Raw genomic sequence first — 23,300 nt, 5'->3', positions numbered from 1 at the left:
TCATGGCAAATACAAGTGCTACCTTATTGCTTTGCTATGTTTAGCAGCTCTTTCCTAGATACATTTTTTTCTCTCTTGAAAAACAGCAGGGCCTTGAACAACTCTTAGGCCCTTTGCGCTCTTTTGCTCTGTGTGTGTTTGTGTGAATGCAATCGTATCGTTTTTTTCACTGAGACAGCAAAGCTATCCTAATATTCATTCCTTTCCTGCTTTATCAGAGTGCCCTCCTGCTAAAATGGGCAGAATGGGAACAAGAAAGAGTGGGCCTTCTTGGCAGTGGCCCCCTGCCTTTGGAATGCTCACCCCAAGAGATGTACACCTTCTAGCCATTTGCAATCATTCTTTCCCCCTTGCAAGACTCTCCCCCTTTTAGTATTTTGATAGTTTTATCTGCAGTAGCGAGTATTTGGTGTTTTGAAGTACCATCTTTCTCAGCCGTTGGCTTTAATATTCCAAATAGGGATTTTGTGTTTATTTAGATTTCTGTTTAAGTTGGAATTTTGTCAGTGAAGTTGATTACATGTATTTTGAAAATTAGTCGCTTGTAGGGTTGTATGCTCTGTTTTAACTGTTAGTCGCCTAGAGGCATTTTGCAGTCGGTTAACATATATATTTAATTAACAGTAACAGTAATGAGCTATCATCTTTGTTATGAAGATTTTCAAATGAGTGAAGTGACAGCAGTATAAACTGTAAAAAAAAACAACAACACCAAATTGTATTTTCTTTCCTGTTTATATTCAGCACCAGACAGCCACTTTGATCATATGTTTAATGATTTTTTTTCCACAGCGGAATAGACTGATAAATATTATCTAGATATTTAGAATTAGACTTAAATAAGAAAAATTACAAACAACACCCAACTATTGTTTTATAAAGGCAAGTTAAAGGTAAAGGTAAAGGTACCCCTGCCTGTACGGGCCAGTCTTGACAGACTCTAGGGTTGTGCGCTCATCTCACTCTATAGGCCGGGAGCCAGCGCTGTCCGCAGACACTTCCGGGTCACGTGGCCAGCGTGACAAGCTGCACCTGGTGAGCCAGCGCAGCACACGGAACACCGTTTACCTTCTCGCTAGTAAGCGGCCCCTATTTATCTACTTGCACCCGAGGGTGCTTTCGAACTGCTAGGTTGGCAGGCGCTGGGACCGAACGACGGGAGCGCACCCCGCCGCAGGGATTCGAACCGCCGACCTTTCGATCAGCAAGTCCTAGGCGCTGAGGCTTTAACCCACAGCGCCACCCGCGTCCCCCAAGCTAACTTGTCCCCCAAGGCAAGTTAGCTCATTCAAATTAAATTGAAGCTCCAGTAAACATCCCAATTTAACAAAATGACGTAGGAACAATTTATTAACAGGTAAATTTGAGCCAAAATTATTTTAACTAAATATATTTTACATATATAAATGTTTTTCATATTTCAAAATAATGCCCATGTGACATTACTAAAACTATTATTTACAGTTTATGTCAATTTTACGAATTCCATGTGGATAATTTTGAGCCATGCAGTCTGCGCTGGAGCAATCAGCTCTAACCTCTTCACACACTGAGTTACTCAGGTACCTAGTTCCTCCCAAGGTGAGAGAAACTGGACATACTAAGCCTGACAGGACAGCTTACTCTATGGTATTAACCCCTTCATGCATTAATTAGACTTAAGCATGTTGGTTATATGAGACTGATTATCCTACATCTTGCACATAGTTTGGGACATTCCTCACACCCACTCTAGTTATGCAACTGTTTGCTGAACCCTTCCTTGTCTGTATTTTTTATTTAGCCACATTAGGCTAAATCACAACTGTTGTAAAGTTCATCACACATTTGAAAGTGCTGTAATATAAGCTGATAATGAGGACTAGTGGGTTTTTAACTTTCAGACAGTAGCTCTAGTTCTTCCATATAGTCATGTTGCTAAGTAGAAAGTGGGAAATAAGAGTCTGTGATTGTTTGCCATCGATTCTGACAGCCAGCTCCAGAATCTGTCTATATTGGATGCTACAAAAGGGAAATGAAGAGGTTTTCCTGACTGGTCCAGTAGCAAAATATATATGACTTTTAATAATCATCAGGTATTAGAAATAGATGCAGACTGAATGTCCTTGTTTTTAGATAGCAGAACAGAGAAATACAACTGAAGCAAGTTGAGCAGGAACAGCAATTTAAAGCTCAGAATTAGAATTAATCTCGTTTCATACCCATAATGATTATATATATATATTGCTGCCTTACCCGTTTCATAACCTGCTGTTAAAATGCACATTTAGAGGGATGCATCCACTAAATGTGTCATAAAATTGTCTTAGAAATCTAGCTTTACTTACCTAACAAAATTATTAAGTCCAGAGAAAAAAATGAAAGAGGATTTCTTAAACTGCATGCCACTGTGCACAAATGTATGCAATAGAAAAGAACGACATAATCGTATAAAAAGGCAATTTATATTTCTTGTTCATTTTTGCTTCCCTTAGTAGGCAGCCATGTCATTTAGTTTGTATCAGATTAAACAAGATATAAAGGAGATACTGATCAGCACTAGAAGGAAGTATGCCTTTAAAAACGTATCATTTCTTTTTACCTGTAACACACTAAGGGCTTTTGTAGTGGTTTTGTTAAAGCCTCCCGTGATAACTGGCTGAGCTGTCCTAATGTCAAAGAAGGCTGGGGTATGGAAAGGTATCTGGCTGTCAAGGCCAGGCCAAGGCTGTGGGTAGCCATATCCAAATATAGGCTTGGAGGCCCTTGAGTTCAGTGACTGCCTTGAATTGGAAAGTGGCAAATATAGAGCCTGAAGTTCAGCGAACAGAACACATTGCCTTGTTGACTAGGCAGTGGCAAAAGGCCAGGATTCTGGTATGTTTATCAGGCCTGGTCAACCAAAACACAGCCATCCTTCAAGATTCACACTTCTCCAGCCAAGGAAAGTGTACAAAAAGCATATACTATGGTGAAGTGTGTGTGTGTGTGTGTTCATGCATATATTACTCAAAATAATATACAAGAATGGATTATATTAGGAGAGATTGCTTTGCAAAAGTATTAAAGAAGGTTTGCACTAAAATGCTGGCGAATTTTCAGGAGGACTTTAAAAACAAACAAACCACAAACTGATGTGGAAATGCAGAAAACTGAACTGGGATGCTCACGTTTTCTCTCTCCACATCAGAATATGGGCCTTCATCTATCTTAGCTCTACCTTACCTGCCTGAAACATGCATTTGGTTTGCCCACCTGAAAAATGGTCTGCTCTCAGCATCTGCTCATGCGAGCCTTATTTGCAAAGCCATGCATGCAAAAGTCAAATGAAAAGTGTGCTTGGAAAATTGGCAGCTTTTCCACCATTGTGGAACTCTTAATTCCCTGCAGGAACTTTCATATCTTCAAAAAGAGAGAGAGAGAGAGTTGCAATATCATCCTATTCAAGTTGGTTTCTGGGGACTAGGATGAAGCTGGTACTGGATGCTGTGGAGAGGATTGCACTCTCCTTTTCAACAGTTTTAACTTCTGGTGTTTTGGGCATGTATATGACAGTTCTTTACATGCTATTATTGTTGGGCTTTGTTTCAAATGCATAATGCCCTATGCAGAGTCTTCTAGGCAGGACAAGACAATAATCTAAACAAATTAAAGATTGAAGAAGCCTTGCATATGAATGCAATAGAGGTCAGTCAGTAGTTAGCATACACACTGTGGTAATAGCTTCTATCATCTGGGATAAAAGGCATTAATAAATGTAATAGCGCAGGCAGAATTTCTCCAGAGTCATATTAATGGGAAACATAATTAATTGCCTTCAACCTCCGACTCCCATTCTGCTTCTCTCTCTCTTTTTTTTTTTTTTTTACTAACTTCTCCAGAGAAATTTCCATTCTCCTGAAGACCTCTTTCAGAATGATGCCTTCTTTAATTTTTCACACATGACTTCTAGCTCCAGACCTAATTCGGCTGGTAAATCACATTTTATTGAAGGCTTTCTATCTCAACAGATCTCTATGAATTAGTGTTCTTAACAGTATTAGCAGGTTTCCTTTGTTTTAATTCATTCTGCTTTTTCAGCAACTAAATGCTGATGCAACTTATTCCTGGTCACTAATTAAGATGCTAACTGGAATAAAATCTTTACAACATTCCTGGTCATTAATTAATTAGAAGAAAATTGAAAGGGTAGCTATGGATAAATGTTGAATCTGAACAATGGCAGAAGAAACAAGTAGATAACTGGTTCAGTTCAGGCTTGAAATGAAGTAAATCTCAAAGGTTTTTAGGCTTAAGTGCTGGCAATTGTTAAAGCCAAGCAGTTATTTTAACTGTTCATAATCATGTGAGTTTTTCAGCCCTGCCAAGTTTAATTTTCGTGGTCATGTTTACTTTGGCTATTTATAGGGGGGCAGAATAGCAGATATTTTGCTTTTAATAGTGACAAGACTTGCAGGACTATATTAGGTATAAAACAGGAGGCAGCATTGTGTGTACAAGTTGGGTTAACAGCAGACGCATGGTCTGTGATTTTTGGGGGTCTTCACGTAGCTGAAAATTGCAAGTGCTGTCAAAATTGCCATTGGACTGATGTGAAATACAGTCAGTGCTGCAAGTGTGTGAGGGCACTGCACTCATACTTGGGAGGACAGACTGCCCTGACATCTTGTGTGATTCTAATAATAATGCATGCAGCTTTTAGTTTTTAATAGCGTAAATAGGCTTAGCTCCATCTTGAGGGTTACATGCACGCACTGTGTCCACAACATAGACAGTATTGTGTTACTGCTTCTAAATTCTTGAGGGTTTTTTCAGGCAGCACTTAAGGTGACCTCACATAAGTTGAGTGCCACTGCCACAATCATTTTGCTAAACCACTAGATTCTTCAAAGTCGGGACAACAAACTTAGTTTGAGAGCCTCACTAGGGCAAAGCAACATTTTGTGGAATTGCTTGTGTCTAATTCAGAGATTGAAAGAGGCTGGCATGCTTGAGTTACTCTTTAAACAGCTGATTATACAATCTGCTTTCTTTTTGTTTCAAACACAGCAGGGTAAAGGGGCTAACGTTTCTAAACCAGGGTGAGGAACCAGAAGATGCTGTCTAACATCATCCTGACCACCAGCTGTTCTGAATACGCTGGTGGGAGTAGGAGCCCAACAACATCTGAATGCCCAAGATGTCACCACCCCATTCTAAAAGTGAACTTGACCATTCTTACTTGGCAAGCATTCTAATTTGTGTCTTAAAAATTTCATCACTTAAATATTCAGAGTCAGATGTAGACTTTCCTAGGGGAAAGTGCTGGGGAGGGGAGGGAATTGTTCCTCTTGGACACATCCACAAAATAGATCATCAAGTGGAGAACCAGAGTCAATCCCACTTCCCAACCATTGGAAACGACTGGCTATGTTTTCCCCATCTCTGCTGGTTGACAGTATTGAGAGCAAAGAGTCAGTCCTTGATTTTCATGAGCTTTCTCTTAATAACTCATTGGCTTTGCATGGTTCATTTCTTCCTTGCAGAAGACACCAGCTGCCTTTGTGCTCCAGTGAGTAGAAAACGAGCCCCTGGTCTCCAAGGCTCCTGCTCCAAACCTTCTGGCAATCACCAGAGTAGCAGGACCAAGCCATGTTAGTGCACCAATTCATCTTCCTGAGTTGGCTTTCAGATCTGGCATGATGGTACAGATTACAAGCTGTTCCGGCTTTTATTAAATTCATATTTGCTGCAGGAGCATCTGTGGATTGGACTTGAAGCTAGCTATTTGCAATGTCTAGGAAGGTAGTGTCTAATGTCTGAGAAGCAGCTACTTGATTCTTTGATATTTTGATGGGGGGGGGGAGAAGAAGAAAAATGTCTAAATAAACGCACGAAACCAGAAAGGACTCTCAGTCTGTTCCACATGTTTTAGAGAGCTTGTGCCTGGCCACTTTTTAATTGACAGTGCACATCTATATGTGCCAGACCCTTTTGACATAATGTAGACAAAAAGAAGAAGAAGCAATGTCCAAGGATTACCACTGTCCAATTAATTTTGGGTAATGAAAGAATGCATGGGAGCATGAAGAAGCCAGATAATATAAAGCAAATTTCAGGCTGTGAATGTGAAGTAGGTGTTTATTCAAAAGTTGTTTTCTTCCCGTTTAATTTTGAAGCCAAAAAAATTGCATGCACCATCTGAATGGCTAAATAAACCCTAATTTGTTGGAGATGCTTGGAATCTAAAAAGAACTCTTTATTATTTGCTTCACTGTAAAGAACTATTTTTGCAGCTATAAAAACCACCCGTGAAATGTGCATATTGTGCTGTCAATTTGTGTCGCTTCCTTGACATTTTTGGTCTGACACACATGGTTTGGTTTTCAGGAAAATGGCTTAAATATCTTGGGCATGAGTGGTGGGGAATCCATATAAAGAGACAGCACTTACCACATTTCAACACTAAAGGTCAAGGATCAAATTGCCACCTTTCAGCAGACAGCTTGTCAAATGCCTTTATGCTCTGTTGCTTTGTTTTCACTTAAAAGGGATAGTGTAATAACACAAAGTCTCCCCACCATTGCCACTCAGTCCAGTGGCTTGAGGCATACTCAGTTAACACAAACACATTATTTAAGTACAACAGTCTGTCTTACCTTGAATTCTTTCCATCAGATCACCTGGTGTCGCTCGATGGTGGTAAGGGTGGCAGACTTGTTTCTTCATTCAATGCGCAAAATTCTGGATGTAGAGTAATAAATATATGTCTCAGATGCAGGGCACATCTGATATTTCGTGATGTCCGTGTGTTATGTTTGAAATGCTAGTAAACTGCTTAGAACTGTTTTTCTAAACTGTGAGGCAGTATATAAATTACCACAGTTAATAGATTCCCCCTCCCTTAGTTTATATTTGCCTGTTTTTGTTGTTGTTGTTGTTGTTTCCAAACTGCCCTTTGTCCGAAGAACACAGGGCGCTTTACAATATTAAAAAACAAAAATACATACCATAACAACTTTTTCTTTCTTTCTTTTAATTTTTTAAATTATTTATACCCCGCCCATCTGGCTGGGTTTCCCCAGCCACTCTGGGCGGCTCCCAACTGAATATTAAAACACAATACAGCATTAAACATTACATAACGAACAAATAACTATAACGAACAAAAAGAAGGCTCAGCCTACACACACAGTTTAAAAGGACATAAGGCAAAGGTAAAGGGACCCCTGACCATTAGGTCCAGTCGTGGCCTGCTCTGGGGTTGCGGTGCTCATCTCGCTTTATTGGCCAAGGGAGCCAGCGTACAGCTTCCGGGTCATGTGGCCAGCATGACTAAGCCGCTTCTGACGAACCAGAGCAGCGCACGGAAACACCATTTACCTTCCCGCCGGAGTGGTACCTATTTATCTACTTGCACTTTGACGTGCTTTCGAACTGCTAGGTTGGCAGGAGCTGGGACCGAGCAACGGGAGCTAACCCCGTTGCGGGGATTCAAACCGCCGACCTTCTGATCGGCAAGTCCTAGGCTCTGTGGTTTAACCCACAGCGCCACCCACGTTAAAAGGACATAGATTATGTTTAATTAGCCAAAGGCCTGGAAAAGAGGGAATTTTTTTGCCTCGCGTCTTAAGGTATGAAATGAAGGTGCCAGGTTAGCCTCCCCACAAAGAGCATTCCACAAGTGAAGAGCTTGTGGCCCATTCTCGTGTTGCCCACCTCTGGACCTCTTGTGGAGGAGGCACGTGAAGAAGGGCCTGAGATGGTGATTGCAGGGTCTGGGTTGGTTCAAATGTGGAGATGCAGTCCCTGAGGTATTGTGGTCCTGAGCCCTTTGAGGCTCTATGGTTCAAAACCAGCACTTTGAATTGGGCCTAGAAACTAATTGACAGACAGTTATATTAGGGTTACCAGACGTCCCCGGTTCCCATTGACAGTCCCCAGATTTGCAAATCTGCCCTCGGGAAACGTGGCAGTGCCTGGAGCCAGCCTGGTAGCGCAGTTGGCTCTGGCTGGCTTCAGGAGCTGCTCGCTGCCATGGCGCCCACCATTTTTCCTAGCCAGAAGTCCCCATATGATGTGTCTTGTGTGCATATGATGTGTCTTGTGTGATCTCCTGTCCCCTCCCCTCTTTGTTTTGACTGATTGGGGGAGGCTCGGGAGTTGTGGCCAGCCAGCCATTGCCCAGTTTTTTAAAAAAAACTCTGTGCATTAATGTTCCACAGGGTGCGAAAGAAGAGCTTTGCACCTTTATACAATACGCATGATGCTTGGGCCCAGGGTCTTTTGCCTCACCATCCCCACTACTGACTCCCTGTTGCTACTCAGCTTCAAAAAAAAAGGGGGGGGCGGATCCATTGAAAAAAATCTGGTAACCATAAGTTATATGCTCAAACCATCATGCCCTCTGAGCCACCTGGCCGCTGAATTCTGCACCAGCTGAAGTTTCTGAATCATATTCAGAAGCAGTCACACCTATATTGAGTTGCAGAAATCTAACTTAGAGGTTACCAGAGCATAGACAACAGATGTTAGGCTTTCTCTGTTCAGATAGGTGCACAGCTAGGCTACCAGCCAAAGCTGATGGAAGGCGGTCTGTGCCACCAGGGCCACCTGAGCCTCAAGCCACAGCAATAGATCCAGAATTACCCCCCAAGCTGTGTACCTGCTCCTTCAGAGGAAATGTAAGCTCATCAAGAGCAGGCAACCTCCCATCCATCCAGTTTTATCTGGATTCAGCTTCAGTTTGTTGGCTCTCATCCAGTCCATTACTGAGGCAAGACAAGACAGCATCATCTTCACAACAGAACACAACATGTCCACTATACATTTTTGCACTCTAATAACGCCAAATAGCGAAAATGTATATAACTTCAGCTGAGCTAAATACAGTTTATGTAAACGAATCAAAGCTCTCAGTAAAAATCACGTTGACATCCTTCTGTACAAAGAGTTCTGTACTCAGTGTGTCTTTGCTGAGGCTTGGTGTGTAGCATTGCATTTTATAGCCTGTTTTCATGGTGCTACCGTTTGTTCAGTTCCCAGCTAACAGAACATTTTAAAATGCTGTCTCCCCAGCAGCGAGGAAACACTCCAGGAATCTGATGCTTTCAGGAATAATTTGTGGCTGTTAAGGAAACCAGTGTTACAATCAAAGACTGTTTATTGAAATAGAACAAAACAGACTGGACTCTCATTTTAATCTTTGAATAATTGGAGAGAGTTTGATGGGCTAACTTGAGTCTCGTTTCTCTCTAAATTGAATGACAAGAAATTTTATTAGACATTCCATGAATTCCTGCAATTGTCCTTTTCTTTATTATTCACCTTGGTCTGCGCTAAAGCTTTTATATAGACGGCAGCTATTTTACTCTAAATATGATGAAGGAGATTATGCTTTTTTTCTTGAGTTGCGGACAATATTTTCCATGGCCATTGAAAAATGATTTGAATTGTCAGAATTCCCTATTTGTTAGACAAATTGATTTATTTTATTTTTAATATATTCAGTATTTCTTACATGAGTGTCACTGCAGAAAGACCAAGTGATTGGCAGTTCAGTGGAAGTTGTGGAGTTTCCACTATCTAAAAAACTGGACACTGGACACACTCCTTTAAAAGTACAGTCCTATACATGTCTACCAGAACCAAATGGGTATGGGGTTGCAGGCCAGATCTCCTGATCCTCAGAGAAAGAGACATGTCTGCTTCTGCTCTTCCCAACCATTCTCTTCCCAGACTTGCCATCTACCCTCACCTCATCTGCTGTTGTTTTTGCTTCTTCAGTAAAGAACAGCTGGTGTGGAAGGAGGCGGGCAGCAGGACCATGGCAGAATGATGCATGCCTTCCGTTTTGCCTGCATTAGGGAGAGGTTCAAAGGGCTGCATCCAGGGTGCATTTTGCGGGCTGACAACCCAAGGAGTTTACTACCAGAATCCCTGTTCATGTCAGCTGGCATTCTGCAGAGTCATAGATTTTAGAATGGGGTGCTTCTTTCCTATTATTCATTTTTATTTACTTAATCAAATTTATAAACTGCTTAATCATCAAAGCCTCACAGTGGCTTGCATAAAACATACATTAAAATTACTGTGAAAATCAGATATTAAAAAGAAGTTAACCTTATTTGTTTTTTGAAAATGGAAATGAAACCAGTTTTTACAATACACATTCAAAATAAATAACGTAGAATTGCATGTCAAATTTACATGGTTAGATAGGCTTGAACCAATTCCTTCTTTTTTGTAATAGGCATTGAAAACAGTACAATGAAGAGGCCCTCCCTAATATCAATCAACAGGTTCAAAATGAACACTAGGGACTCAGCTACATTTGTAAAGATAAAACACTTTATATGCGTTATAACACTGTGACACCAGATGGCACTGTGGAATCCAGTCTTTTGCCAATGGGATTCCCCTGTATAACGGTTACAACGTGTTTAACTGAATCACTTATTGGATGTGTCTAGATCCAGCCTAGGTAACACCTATAAAAGTTCCAGTTGCACAGATAAAAACGGTCCAGTGGTCATGTATAATAGTTCAGTGGAGGCGAGTCCATTCGAAGCACTGCACCCAACCACCTCAATCTACCCTTAGCCACCACAAGTCTTTTGCTGGCTTCTTACCTTACAAGTTCAGAGGGTGGCACTGACTGTCAGCCTCCTCCTCCTTAGGCTCAGTGTTGCCCTTGTAGAACTCAGCAAAAGGAGAAATGAGAACTACAATTAGTTGGTTCCAACCATCACTGGTCTTTGCTCCACCTGTCATTGGCTGTGGCTCCATCTACTGTTGGCCTCCTGCCTTACGTTCTACCAGTCCCACTGGGCAGCAGCCAACCCTGCAATAGTTTGTCCCAAGGTGCCTGGATGCTAATAGGCTGAGGTAACCCCAGAAGCAACATGCTTCTAACAAATCCCAAAATTCTATTCAGGGTGATGGGGGAGACTCCTTGATGGATGTAACATCACCGGTAGCACCTACCTGTGTTCCTGACACAGTTTTGCTTACTTCAGCACTATATGCAATAAACAGAGTCACAACATGATCCGTAGTTAAAAGCAATTTTATCAGCCTTTAGATAGCATCGCTCTGGCTCCTTTTTAGTTGCTATTTCATGTCTTGTTTCCTGTTTGTTTGTGTATTCGTTTGTGTTTTGAATGCCATGGAGCATCAAGTCCCCAAACGGAATACCACAGCTGCTGAAACCCTTCCAACTTCTTGGATTAATGTATTTATAATTTGCTTTCAGTGCATGTTAAGTATCTGGCAGGCTCGGTTGGGACCTGATTCAGCATTCCTTGCACTCAGTGATTTTTACTGTGTTGAATCAATGTCTTCAGAAGCAGTAATTCTTACACAGCCAATAGAAAGAACTGCCTCAGCCTAACCACATTCAAAACGCAACATTAGCGCTTGAAACACAATGTACATCTTGTAGAAACCAACATATGACCTCATGGTCCTTTTTACAAAAGTACAAAACAGAGCCTTGGTCTCTCCTGTTTCTCCCCTCAGTACACCCACCTGATTGAGGGCTGCAGTGGGCAAGAAAGACCCTCCTGCTTGTCCCACCCACAGCAGAAGCTAGGAGGGTGGTAACTTGAGAGAGGGCCTTACTGGTGGGGCAGCCTAGTTATGGAACTTGCTCCTGGTGGGGGGACCACATCTTCCCCCACAGTCAACATTTTTAAGCGTAAGTGAAGACTTTCCTATTTGTCCCGGCATTTGGATCATGAAAGCTGTACTGTTTTGTTGGAGTGACTACGGGGGTTGTTGTTGCTATCAAAATTCTTTGGGTTTTATTTGATACTTATATGTTAAGTTATGGTGGTTTTGGTCTTTTATGTTATGCCACCCAGGCTGAAGGGTTGCATGTATTAAAAATTAAGTAAAAACTGTTCTAATAAATAAATGTCTTTAAGCTATGGACAATTGTGGAAGTGTGAATTTAGACAACGTGCAATGCCGTTCTAGGAATGTTTCCTCAGAAATGCTGTGCCGTGTTTTAGGGAATCTTCTCCTTTTGGGATTGCAGCCCAAATAGGGTATCTTTTCCAGTTCTGGACAAAGTTTGTAATCAATTAATATGCATGTGATTAGAACCCAACAGAGGGTGAAACATCACAATTACATTTGTATAGAAGCATATCGAGGGCCTACCACCACACAATGAAAGCCAAATATAGCAATCATTGACAAGATGTAAAGTTACCAGTAACTCTCCACCACCACCTAAAAAACATGTTATGCCCTTGTGATAAATTAATAGATTGTTTTTGTATTTGATAGGAAAACTGAAGACTTCAACAGCAAATCATCCAGAGTCAAAATGAATACAGGTATGCAATTTCTATGGTGGGGCAGGGGATATTAAGTTTAAACTCTTTTATTAAGTATATTGTTCAAATGCAAGTAGAACTATCCTAATTTGCTTCAAATAATAACTGTAAAAAAATATAGATGACTTATCTATGTGTATTTACAGTGGTGCCTCGTAAGACGAAAATAATCCATTCCGTGAGTCTCTTCATCTAGCGGTTTTTTCGTCTTGCGAAGCAACCCTATTAGCGGATTAGCGCTATTAGCAGTTTAGCGGTTTAGCAGCTATTAAAGGCTTAGCGGCTAAAAGGCTATTAGCGGCTTAGCGGCTTAGAAAAAGGGGGGAGCAAAAAAAATCGCAAGACTAGCAAGACGTTTTCGTCTTGCGAAGCAAGCCCATAGGGAAATTCGTCTTGCGAAGCGCATCGAAAAACTGAAAACCCTTTCGTCTAGCGGGTTTTTCGTCTTGCGAGGCATTCATCTTGCGGGGCACCACTGTACTTATATGTGCTGCTATGTATAAATATATGGATTTATACATGCATATGCATGTGTGTTCCATTTCAATATATTTTCTGGTATTTAGTAAAATATATTGGGGCACAATGCACATGTACATAGTCCAACACAGTGGCATAAATCAAGACACTTGTGTTTATGGTGTGCTGTTTAATTCTAAAATGATTGTGCTGTGACTTACTTACAGTGCAATCCCAGACATCAGAAGTAAGCTCCATTGAATTAAATGGGACTTACTCTCAGGCAAGTTTGTATAGGATCACAGTCATACTTTGCTGAAAATTCGTATATTTATTGGTGCATTTTTAAACACCTATTCATATTCCTAAAATTCAGTTCAGGATACATTGCATACTTGCCTTTTGAGACCACTATGTTTAACGTTAATCATGGGTCAGAAAATGTGGTAGTTAGCGATGGTCATGAATCCTGTTTGGATTACCATATGTATTTAGAAAAATTATACTCTGGTTTTTTTCCCCCACTGGGTGAGAACTCAAATCAACTAACAATAGAGTGATAGAAATAATCAAGACACTATCAAAGGGCATGATAAAATAAAATTATGATAGAATCATCCTACATAACAGGTTACCAGTTAAGCTTCTGCAAAAAATAAATTTTTTAAAAAAACTTTTTATAGAGCCAAATTTTGGAAGCTATTGATGAAGTATTTCAGTATTGATGGAGTATTTCAGAGCATTGGCACCTTAACCAAAAAGATTGTGTTCCTTCTACCCTCCCTCTGAACTTAAGTCAGCAGTGAACTGGAAGCAAGGCCTCAAATATTGAACAGCGTGTTTGCTTCTTTCTACATCAGCCTTTCTCAACCTTGGGTCTCCACATGTTTGTTGGACTACAACTTCCACTATCCCTAACTAACAGGACCAGTGGTCAGGGATGATGGGAGTTGTAGTCCAACAACAAACACCTGGGGAACCAAGGTTGAGAAAGCCTGTCCTACATATCTCTCTCTCTCTCTCTCTCTCTCTCTCTCTCTCTCTCTCACACACACACACACACAATGGTGCAGTTTCTGCAATCCTACATCGCATGGGGAGTGGCAACCATGTTGTAGCTGTAACATAAGAACTGGCCAAATCCTATTAATTTCAATGACAGAATCTAAGTATATCCTTAACACTGAGGAATAGCTTCTATTAGTGGTGCTGCTATCTCCAGTGTGACTAACAGCACAATTCTAACCATGTCTATTTAGAGGTAAGTCCCATTGAATCCAATGTGCCCCATTGAATTCAATGAGGCTTACTCCCAGGTAAGTGGGGTTAGTGTTGCACCCAAAATTGGCTAAAATGCAAGCATTTAAACTTAAAGTAGGTTGTTGTCCAAGCTGTGCGTAAATCCTGGTGGCTTCTAAGCAGACAAAATTTCAAAGAATTTATATAGTGGTAGGACTCTTCACCACAAAATGTCTGGGCAATCTGCAGACTCACTGCCTTTTTTTTTCACAGATGGATAATGAATGGGTCAAACTTAATTTGCTAAAATATATCTTTAGTGTCCTCCAATAAATATTTTAGGCAGGAATTTACGAGGATAATATGTGTGATAAATGCATCTAATTTAAAAATGATTAAAGAAGCCAACTGTTGTATAATAAATGAAAGACATAAATACAAACCACAGCAAACACACACACAGCCCTCAGAGACTGCAAAAATCTGTGAGGCTTAACTTTGTTGCTGTTAAATCATGATGATGCAAACTTCTTGCAATTTATCCAATATGTTTCTGTAACACAGCAGCAGGCAAAGGAAGACCACCCACAGTTTTGAAGAGCATTTTCTAAACTTAACAATAGCATGCACTCTAGAGGCTTCCTTCTGCCACCATCACTGCTCCGTATTCCAACTACTTTTGATAGGAATACTCAAATTAATGAATTTGCATGGATCCTTTCCCCTTTAAAGTTACCTGCCCTTGGTGCTGAAGAAACTTTGGCTTGCAGCTGCAGAGAATTTGTGATCAAATGAAGCTTGAGTTTCCCTTTCGCTTTAGCAGACATGCCCTGCGTAGACAGGTTCCTTGCCCTTGCATAGGATTAGGATTGATCACCACAACTCTTGTACTTCGTATAATTATTCAGTGAGAGATTGTGCCATGTAGTATGTGGGATGTATAGTAGCCATGTGTTTAAGACACCCAATATGATCTTCCTGTTAGTGGCAGCTTTATTCTAAATTTGGGCTCGCAATAGATGCTCTCCTTCAGCTGACTACAAAGAGCATACATTCCCTGAGCTGGCAATTTTAAACGTGGCCCAACATCATGATGCTGACTTGGCTGTTCCCTTGCAAAGAACGGGCCACATAAATTACACCTGATTGAGCAGCTAGAAATTGCTGAGATGGGATTTTGATTGGATCCAACACACCCAAAGGATGGTTGAGTTTTCTGCTGTCCCTTCAGCTATATTCTGCTTTGCAAGGCCCATCTAACCTTAGGAGCAAACTTACCCAGGATTGCCTGTTTCAGCAGTGTGCATATACCTTGGGGGAAGAGAGCACTACTGCCTGCAGTTTGGCCAAAAGCACTCGCAGGCAACTTTGCAGCTCATGATGCCCCCAGTATTTCAGGGAACAAAATGAATTCAAGACCTTTGTATTCATCATTGTCCATCCAGGGTATAGGCACAGATGTCAAAGGGAAGATACAAAGAACTGCCAGTCATTAAAAATGCAGCATTCTAGAGGACTGGAGTCTTCTCCCCATTCTGTACTACCTTTAAATGAACTATAAATGTTCGCCTTTATCTATCTAGCTTATCTGGAAGACACTTAGGAGAGGGTCCTGTAACAACACAATTTAGTTTCTTCCTAGATATCTCCTGTTACACATAGGGGGAAGACACCCATTTTAGTAATCTGTATCAAAGTATTCCATGAATGAACATACCAAATCACACAACAAATCCTACTTTATGACTCAGATCTTTTTTAGGGCCACACAATGTGTTCTTTATTGAAAAAGTAATGTTGTGTCAATTTTGATCTTCCGTTTTAGTCTTTTTGTGGTGAGTTAGGTACACACAACAAGTGGTCTTTCCAGTACTGGAAAGCACATGATAAATCTCTCTTGGCTTGGGTATTCTTTGGAATGGCAGTAATAATTAACTACAGCTTCCCCAGCCCTTCGGTATGTATGTACAAAACCCAGAAGATCAACAGCAATTTCTAACCGCATGAGTTCTATGTCCACATTTACATAGTTCACTTAACTCCACTTGATCTGTGTTGCATGTGCTTGCTCTCTCTATGTTGTGGGCCTGTGTCATTTTGTGCTTTCAGATAGTGGTGGGTGTGCTCGCAAACGTGCTGCCATGTCTGTCAAATTAACAGCCGTGAAGAGAGTTCAGAGTTCTCCAAACCTATTGACAGCAGGTATTAAATATTAACCATGGAATGTCTCACTTGGGTGCCATTGTGGCATGGTTTCTGTACAGTGTTGGAGCTGAATATCATGGTTGATAATGAATGTGGCTGCAGCTGCTGCTCACAACCGTTATTATGAAATGTTTCTGTCCTGCTGATGTAATCTTAAGCTATGTCCTTGTGGGAACCTTCTCAGGCATTCTGGGCTGTGGCCACTGAGAACTAGACCAGCAGTGCACATGCCTTAATTTGAACGAGAGCTTATCTGGGCTCAGCCCCAGAACTTATTTTCCACAGCAGAGCTCATGTGAAATAATAGCTTTTGAGTAGTGTGCAACCAAGTCATACTCAGAGTAGACCCATTGAAATCAATGGGCTTCCCTCCCCCACTCCCATTTGAGGGAGAGTGATCATGTGAGCTGGAGCCATAATCAAGCAGAGGTGTTCTTTAAAGAACAGAGGGGAGATATGGAGTATCCATCCACACTTCTATGCACTGATGTCTCTGGCAGTGGACGGCCAATGGCACAGAATTTTTTAAGTGGGACTAAGTTAGTAGTACTAATTCATTTTTTTCCTATTTTATTGCTGTGGTTGCTTAGCTAGAAACTAATTGAAATCCCTTGGGGATAGAAGAAGGAAAGTACCATAATATTCTCTATAAAATGACAGTGCAAGTGTCCTGTAACGCCATTCATATTACAAGATATATGAATGCCAGGCCAAATTTTTATAGGAAGACGTTTTCATGCATCATCGCCAAATTGGAAGCAATGTAGCATTTACAATATTCTCAGTACTCTTCAGAATGCTGGGTTGAAATCCTTCCCTTTGGCTGTTCGAAATCATAAACCAGGTTTCAGAAATTAATGTGAGTTTGGCCATTGAATTTTACCCTTGGGTAAGTTTTGCTAAGTCAGTGCAGCTTACACTTTTTAAAGGTTTCCAATGCCAAAGTAATAGAAACCATGTTGGACTTAAAGGTTTGTGGCCATTTTGCTATAAACATTTAAAAGCAGCTTTTTAAAGATTTGCATTTGGCAGTAGCCCAAGAAAATGAAGAATGTTAAAGTGACAACTCTAGCTTCATTGTCCTGGCCTTTCATCGTAAACCGATTAATTATGCAATATAATGTAACATACCTAGACGAATATTCATCAACAGAAACAGATCTCAGTAAAATTTCCAGCTACAAATCATTAGTGTTGTTAATAGTCACCTTAATTGTAAAGTTGAGAAAAGTTTTCTTACAATTTTATATTCAATTACAATAGCTCTGGAAAGCAACTAGAGAATGACATGGACTGAAAAAGAAGAATAGTATCATTTAATTTCTATCTAATAAAACAGCAATAAAACTAATACAAAATAAAGCAGAACCACAGTAGCCCTGAAGTGTAGCCTTCAGAAAGTGTGAATTAATGGAGCCATAAGCATTGATTTATTTACCTGTGTTCCACACGCCCAAGTTGTGCATAAGTAGCAGAAGAGAAGTGGAATTTCAGTTAATCAATGCATGTTTTGTAGCTCCTTACTAAGCTGACATAAGGAAATTTGCAAAGGGTAAATTGGACACTGCCTCATGAAGAACATGCCCTTTTCAGCCTACAACTACTATCATATACCTGTTTTAAAGATATTAATTCCATAGATCAGGCATAGGCAACCTCGGCCCTCCAGATGTTTTTGGGACTACAATTCCTATCATCCCTGACCACTGGTCCTGTTAGCTAGCAATCATGGGAGTTGTAGCCCCAAAACATCTGGAGGGCCGAGGTTGCCTATGCCTGCCATAGAGCAAATCCTCTGCAATTGTCTATAAAATTTTCTCTAATGCATCTTAAAGCACCCTCACATAATTAATCAAAGACTAACAATGGAACAGGGATTTCAATCAATTTCTATGAAGAAGGGCACCATGGAAGAGGTTCATACATTGTCTATCAATAAGGTCACAGACAATGTTGCTGACAATAGTAACGTTAGAATGCCCTGCCTTGTTTAGTTTCCCCCTAACTTGTCCCAAAACGCTTTTAGTTACCTTGAGATTTGAATGGTTTTTCTATTGCTGCCATCTCTTAAAACAAATTGACCTGGCAAGGTCAAATGGGTCCAATTCCCCTGGTCTGCACATAAGTTTATGATATTGGGTTGTTAATAATAGCATAATAGGTTATGCTAGGTTAAGGAGGCACTGTGCTCATTATGTGCTTCTGAACATAGAGGAAAAAGGAGTATATGTGTCTGATGCTGACTTGTGTAGTGCTAAACTATGTTTTAATGTCTCATCCAAGCTGAACCAGTGTGAAATTGAAGCAAAAGTGCTGTTGTGTTATGCTTGTTCACTCTTGTTTTGGGCCACATAACTTTAATGAAGGTTAGAGGGCTCTTTGACCGAGCAAAAATGGCATAATGAGCCATTCAGTCTGATGCTGTGCATATTTACTTAGCAAAATTTACTTCAGAGCTCAGCAGTGCTTATGCCCAACTTAAATATGCTTAAGATTGTGGTCTTTAGAAAAAAAGATCCTTGGCTACATATGCCGGTATAGTAAGAGTCATTAAAGTATGTGTGCCAATAATTTTTGGTAAGTGAATTACCCCTTGTCTACCACAGTGGTTTCAAAGCATAAAGTAGGAATGCTAACTGTACTTTCCACATATTAACTTTGATGTTCTCTTTCTTTAGGACTTGATTCTCAGTCACCAGATTCAGGTAAATAGGTTGCTGTTATTTTAAGCTGAATATAACAACACTGTGAGTGGAATAAATAAGGCATGCATTTAAACCCCCTCCCCACTGTTTCTCTAGCCAAACTGTACTAATTTTGAGATTCTAAATCTTGAACTAAAGACTTTTGATACGTGTGAAAGGCTTTCTTTTACATTTGCTGGCCTTTATATAATGGATGATAACCTATTTTTTTGCTTTCTTAATGGCTTTTTTAAATGCAGACCACTCATCCAAAAAGACCCTACATTACATACCAACATTTCTATGTAATTTATAGCAAAAGTGCTCATTATCTTCAGTTACGAAGTGGTAGTGAAACAGAAGAAATCTGTTCTTGCAGGTGTATAACAGGAGGTTTTTAAGGTGCCAGTGGGCATAGAATGGGTAATTCTGCAATCTTACACCAGGAAGACTGTACTGCTGCATGAGATATAATTTGAAACAGCTTTCAGTTAATAAGGGCTTTACTGGTCCTTTTAGCCAACAATAAAGCTGCTAGCTGCAGCGATCAGTCTAATCCTTCAGCATCTCTTTTGGATAGCTTATAGTTCTGATTTTTTTCCATCTTCCCAAAGGAAGCCATGTGTATACACTTTGCGTTTCTTCACCTCTCTAAGTAGGTGTTTGCCAAGCATCTGAGTCAAAGGCAAACTATACCCTTACACCCAATTCACTGTTTGGAGGTAGAACACAGGCTCTGCATGCAAAAGGTCCTAGATTCAAACCTAAAGCACTGCAAATATGACCGGGGAAGATTCCTGTCTGACATCCTGGATTGCTGCTGCCAGTTGACATGCCCACTGCTGAGCTGGGTGGACCAATGGTTTGGTTCAGCAGGAAGCACCTTCCTATGACAAAATTTAAATTTAGAAATAAAAGCTTTGCTCCAGCTTATACCCGTTGTTCAAAGACAGGACTGGCCATCATGAATGCCACAGAAATGCCATGAAAAATACCAGCCCCGTGACTGTTCCCTAGGAATGTTCAACATATCATTGTGCTGCAAGTTTTCCTCACCCCGCTCCATGCCATTGAGTGCTGCTTCTGTAACACAAGGAATCCATAGATCTCTTGAGTATCATTTAGTGGCAAAACAAGTCATGGGGGCAGCCGTTTTTGCTGGAAGCTACATCTAAGAGGCTTGTACAAATGGAGTACCCATGCAGTCTCCTGAACTGACTAAGGGCAGATACATGTAAAAACCAGAGCAAATGTGGCAAATCAGTAAACGACATAAGCAAAAGCTGAAGGATTATAGCATCTGGGAATGTTGTTCTGATTTGAGCATTCATTTATTTTTTAGTGTTATCTGAAGAATCTAGAACTAGCCTTTCCTCTCCCAACAGTTATAATCCATGTGTGGGATTTATCTCATTTTATCCACATAGCTACTTTAAGGCATACATTTGGCTGAAGGGTACTGATTTGCCCATGGCTCCCTAGTTAAGATTCATAATCCAGAGGCAATTGCAACCTGGACTCCTCATCTGCCAGGCATAGACAGCTACACTATATTTACTGTGCAATCCCATACAGATATCCTCATTTCAAGTCCCCTTGAATTCAGTAGGTAAATTGAGTAAAAGTCTTTGGGATTAAGAGACTGATATAAAGCAAAACAATAGAAAGCAACACCATCATAAAATCCTGACCTAGTCAGGAGCTCAGCAGCGCTGCTTCTGGCTTCCCATGATGTTGTAATGCCTAGTATTTTCTAGGCATTTCATACATATCTATTATAAAAACAACATAGCCGGTGCCTGTAGGCCTACAGTCCTATTAGGGGGTTTTCCCCCAGCCATAATACACCGGAACTCAGTTCCAGCACCTCACAGGTGGGCGCCATTGCCATTAAAAAAGAACAAGGGAGGTGAGTTCCGGGACCTCTTTTTCTAGAAAAATAGCACAGGGCATGATTAAAGCAGGGGAGGATAGAGAGGGAACAGCAAAACAAGCAAAAACAGGCACTTTCCCCCCCCATAAAGTCACATTAATGACCAGACTGCCTAACCACTTAGGAAGATAGTTATAGAAGAGGAAGATCCAAATGGCAATTGGTTCCAACTGAGCCAATCTTGTCTGCCATCTTCCTCCGCTGTAATCTGGCAGACTGGCTGCAAATAGTATGAATGTACCCTTTGTTATTGACGTATGTGCATTATATCCCTTAGACTTCTTTCACGTTTGTGCCACATCATCTGTATTATATTGATTCCAGTCACTGTAGAGCTCATTTGTTACTTGACATAATCAAAGCAAATCCTTTGTCAGAAATAAATTTGCTTGGATTTCTTTTCATATAAAAGCTTGGAGATCATTTAACAGTGGGAGTAGAGAAACACTGAATGGCGACACTAGCAGCTCCTCTCTTGCAGCAAAAGGCTTTCGAAGTGTCCGGCCAAACCTACAAGAAAAGAGATCGCCAGTTCAGGTAAAATGGCAGATATGCAGACTCACTCTGAGATTATGTGAAATTCTAAAGTTTAATACTGTGATTTCGTGAAGGAGAGGCAGTTTCCATTTGATTATTGCTTTTAGGGTGCTTTCCTGACATTATTGCATTGGTTTGTAGTATGACCTCTGTTTTGGCTGTGCATCCAAATACTGGTTTGGATGCACAGCTTTTGCTTCACTCATGCACTGAATTCCTTTCAAGGAGTAAAGCACAGCTGTGCAGTGTTCATCAGGTTGAAACATATGCCTGGTGTTGGAACAACAGCACAGTTATTTTTTGTAGCCCAAAGTATAGAGTTTGACATAAATTTGAAACATTCATCCATTCTACAAATTACTTAAGATACCCTCCCCCACGCACACACATGCACGCGCACGCGCGCGCACACACTTTCTATTACTGTAGACCAGAAAATTTAAGGGGCTATACATTAATTTCCATCAGAACAGTCTGTTCGTTCCAGTGATCTATCTTGTTAATTTTCATCTCTATAATTTAAAGGTGATAACTAGCAATATTGATCCCAAGAGGGGGATGCTTCATATTAATGGGTCAGTATTGACCTCACAATGAATTTGCAATTAATATATGCACCCTGGCTTTCCAAACATCAAAATAAAATGTTTACAATCTGGAATGATGAAGAATGTGGAGGCCTGATTCAAAACCATTGGCTGGATTTGTGTCGGTATCTCTGTTTAAGAAGTGACACGTTTTATCTCTGTTTACTATCCTGCTAATGTTTTGCTTTCTCTCTTTCTCCTGTAATATTTATTTTGTTGCGTGGATGCTTTTGGCACACAAGGCCCCCCCACTTCCTCCTAGGAAAGAAAGTTTGAGTAGATCTGGAATAATTAGTCACAAGAAGAGCGAAATTAACTCCCGGTCCATAACAACCAAACAAACTAAGAAATCTCCTGATGCTGACCACTGTACTAACAAGGAGTTTATACGGAGGGCAGTTTATTCTAAAAAATCTAACAGCAGTGTGTCCTACACACACAAAACCACTAAGCCACTGGCCTCTGTTTACAGCACAAAAACAATAGCTGGAATTAGAACAAGTTTCCGCCAAGGCCACAAACAACCAGGTCAAAAACGTAGAGTTTCTGCCCTGAAATTAACTAGGGCACGAAATGCGTCTAGTAGTATTCCTTCTTGTGTACAGCAGCAGCCTGTGCCTGTTGAAGCACCAGCAACTCCACGGAGGCCTGTCTCACCCGCTTGTAACCCAGTACCTGAGATACACAAAGCATCTCTTTCCATTCAGATAGCTCCCATCCCTGATAATAAAGCGGCGCCTGAAAGCCAACAACATCCACCTAGGCTTTCTCCAGACACTTCAGAGACGCCTCCAAACAATATGCAACAAATGTCTACAGTTCCTTCCGCACAGTCCACAGAATGCAATGTGGTATATTATGTTTCTCTCTTGTTTATTTTAGATCTTTCCTGTGTCACCTAACCTTTTTCTCTTTAGTCTACTCACCTGGCTCTGAGTAGTGGTTTACACTTCCTGGGTAAAACTACCTGAAACACCGTATTGAGAACAGTGTTGCTGTTTGTTTATTTTTTATTGGTTTTGAAAGATGTTTATGGCCTGCCTTAGTACATGGAGAGAGGGAAGGAACAAGTGATGTTTAGGTACCTGTTAAGAGCGCACCTTATTGCCTGTGTCCTAGGTATTGCAAAATTCAGTTCTGTAGGGAAGGCAGTCTGAGTGACACCTGAATGACACTGCTTGGAGGTATTGAATTCCTAAAAGGAAGTGTCTGGGATCCAGAGGGGCATGTTTTCTCTTCTATGTGTGCATGGCTTTTCTCCCCACTTACCCTCGCCTTCCTCCTACAGACCCACCCATCCTAAAAAAAAACAACCCATCTCCAAAGGTTAGGAAACACACCAGCATAGCATTCC

General features: G+C 40.8%; 1 protein-coding gene across 41 annotated transcripts in view; it reads left to right on the top strand.

Moving 5' to 3' along the window:
* The window catches only part of SORBS2 (sorbin and SH3 domain containing 2), a gene marked incomplete at its 3' end in the record, with an annotated part of 177,085 nt that overhangs the window by 82,690 nt on the left and 71,095 nt on the right, over positions 1 to 23,300 (top strand). For 20 of the 41 annotated variants that reach the window (XR_014223452.1, XR_014223463.1, XR_014223464.1 and 17 more), the window contains 5 exons: positions 12,253 to 12,302; positions 16,110 to 16,202; positions 18,884 to 18,910; positions 21,235 to 21,359; positions 22,189 to 22,797. Coding sequence is in view for 20 of the 41 variants with exons in the window: in XM_082237837.1 (XP_082093963.1) it covers positions 12,293 to 12,302; positions 16,110 to 16,202; positions 18,884 to 18,910; positions 21,235 to 21,359; positions 22,189 to 22,797 (864 nt within the window). The remainder of the gene's footprint in view (positions 1 to 12,252; positions 12,303 to 16,109; positions 16,203 to 18,883; positions 18,911 to 21,234; positions 21,360 to 22,188; positions 22,798 to 23,300) is intronic. The other 21 variants (XR_014223460.1, XM_082237848.1, XM_082237851.1 and 18 more) reach the window with 10 other exon arrangements.

Source organism: Podarcis vaucheri (genome assembly GCF_965113315.1).
Source record: "Podarcis vaucheri genome assembly, chromosome: 9".
Classification (NCBI taxonomy): domain Eukaryota; kingdom Metazoa; phylum Chordata; class Lepidosauria; order Squamata; family Lacertidae; genus Podarcis; species Podarcis vaucheri.
This window is presented reverse-complemented; position numbering and strand designations above follow the sequence as displayed.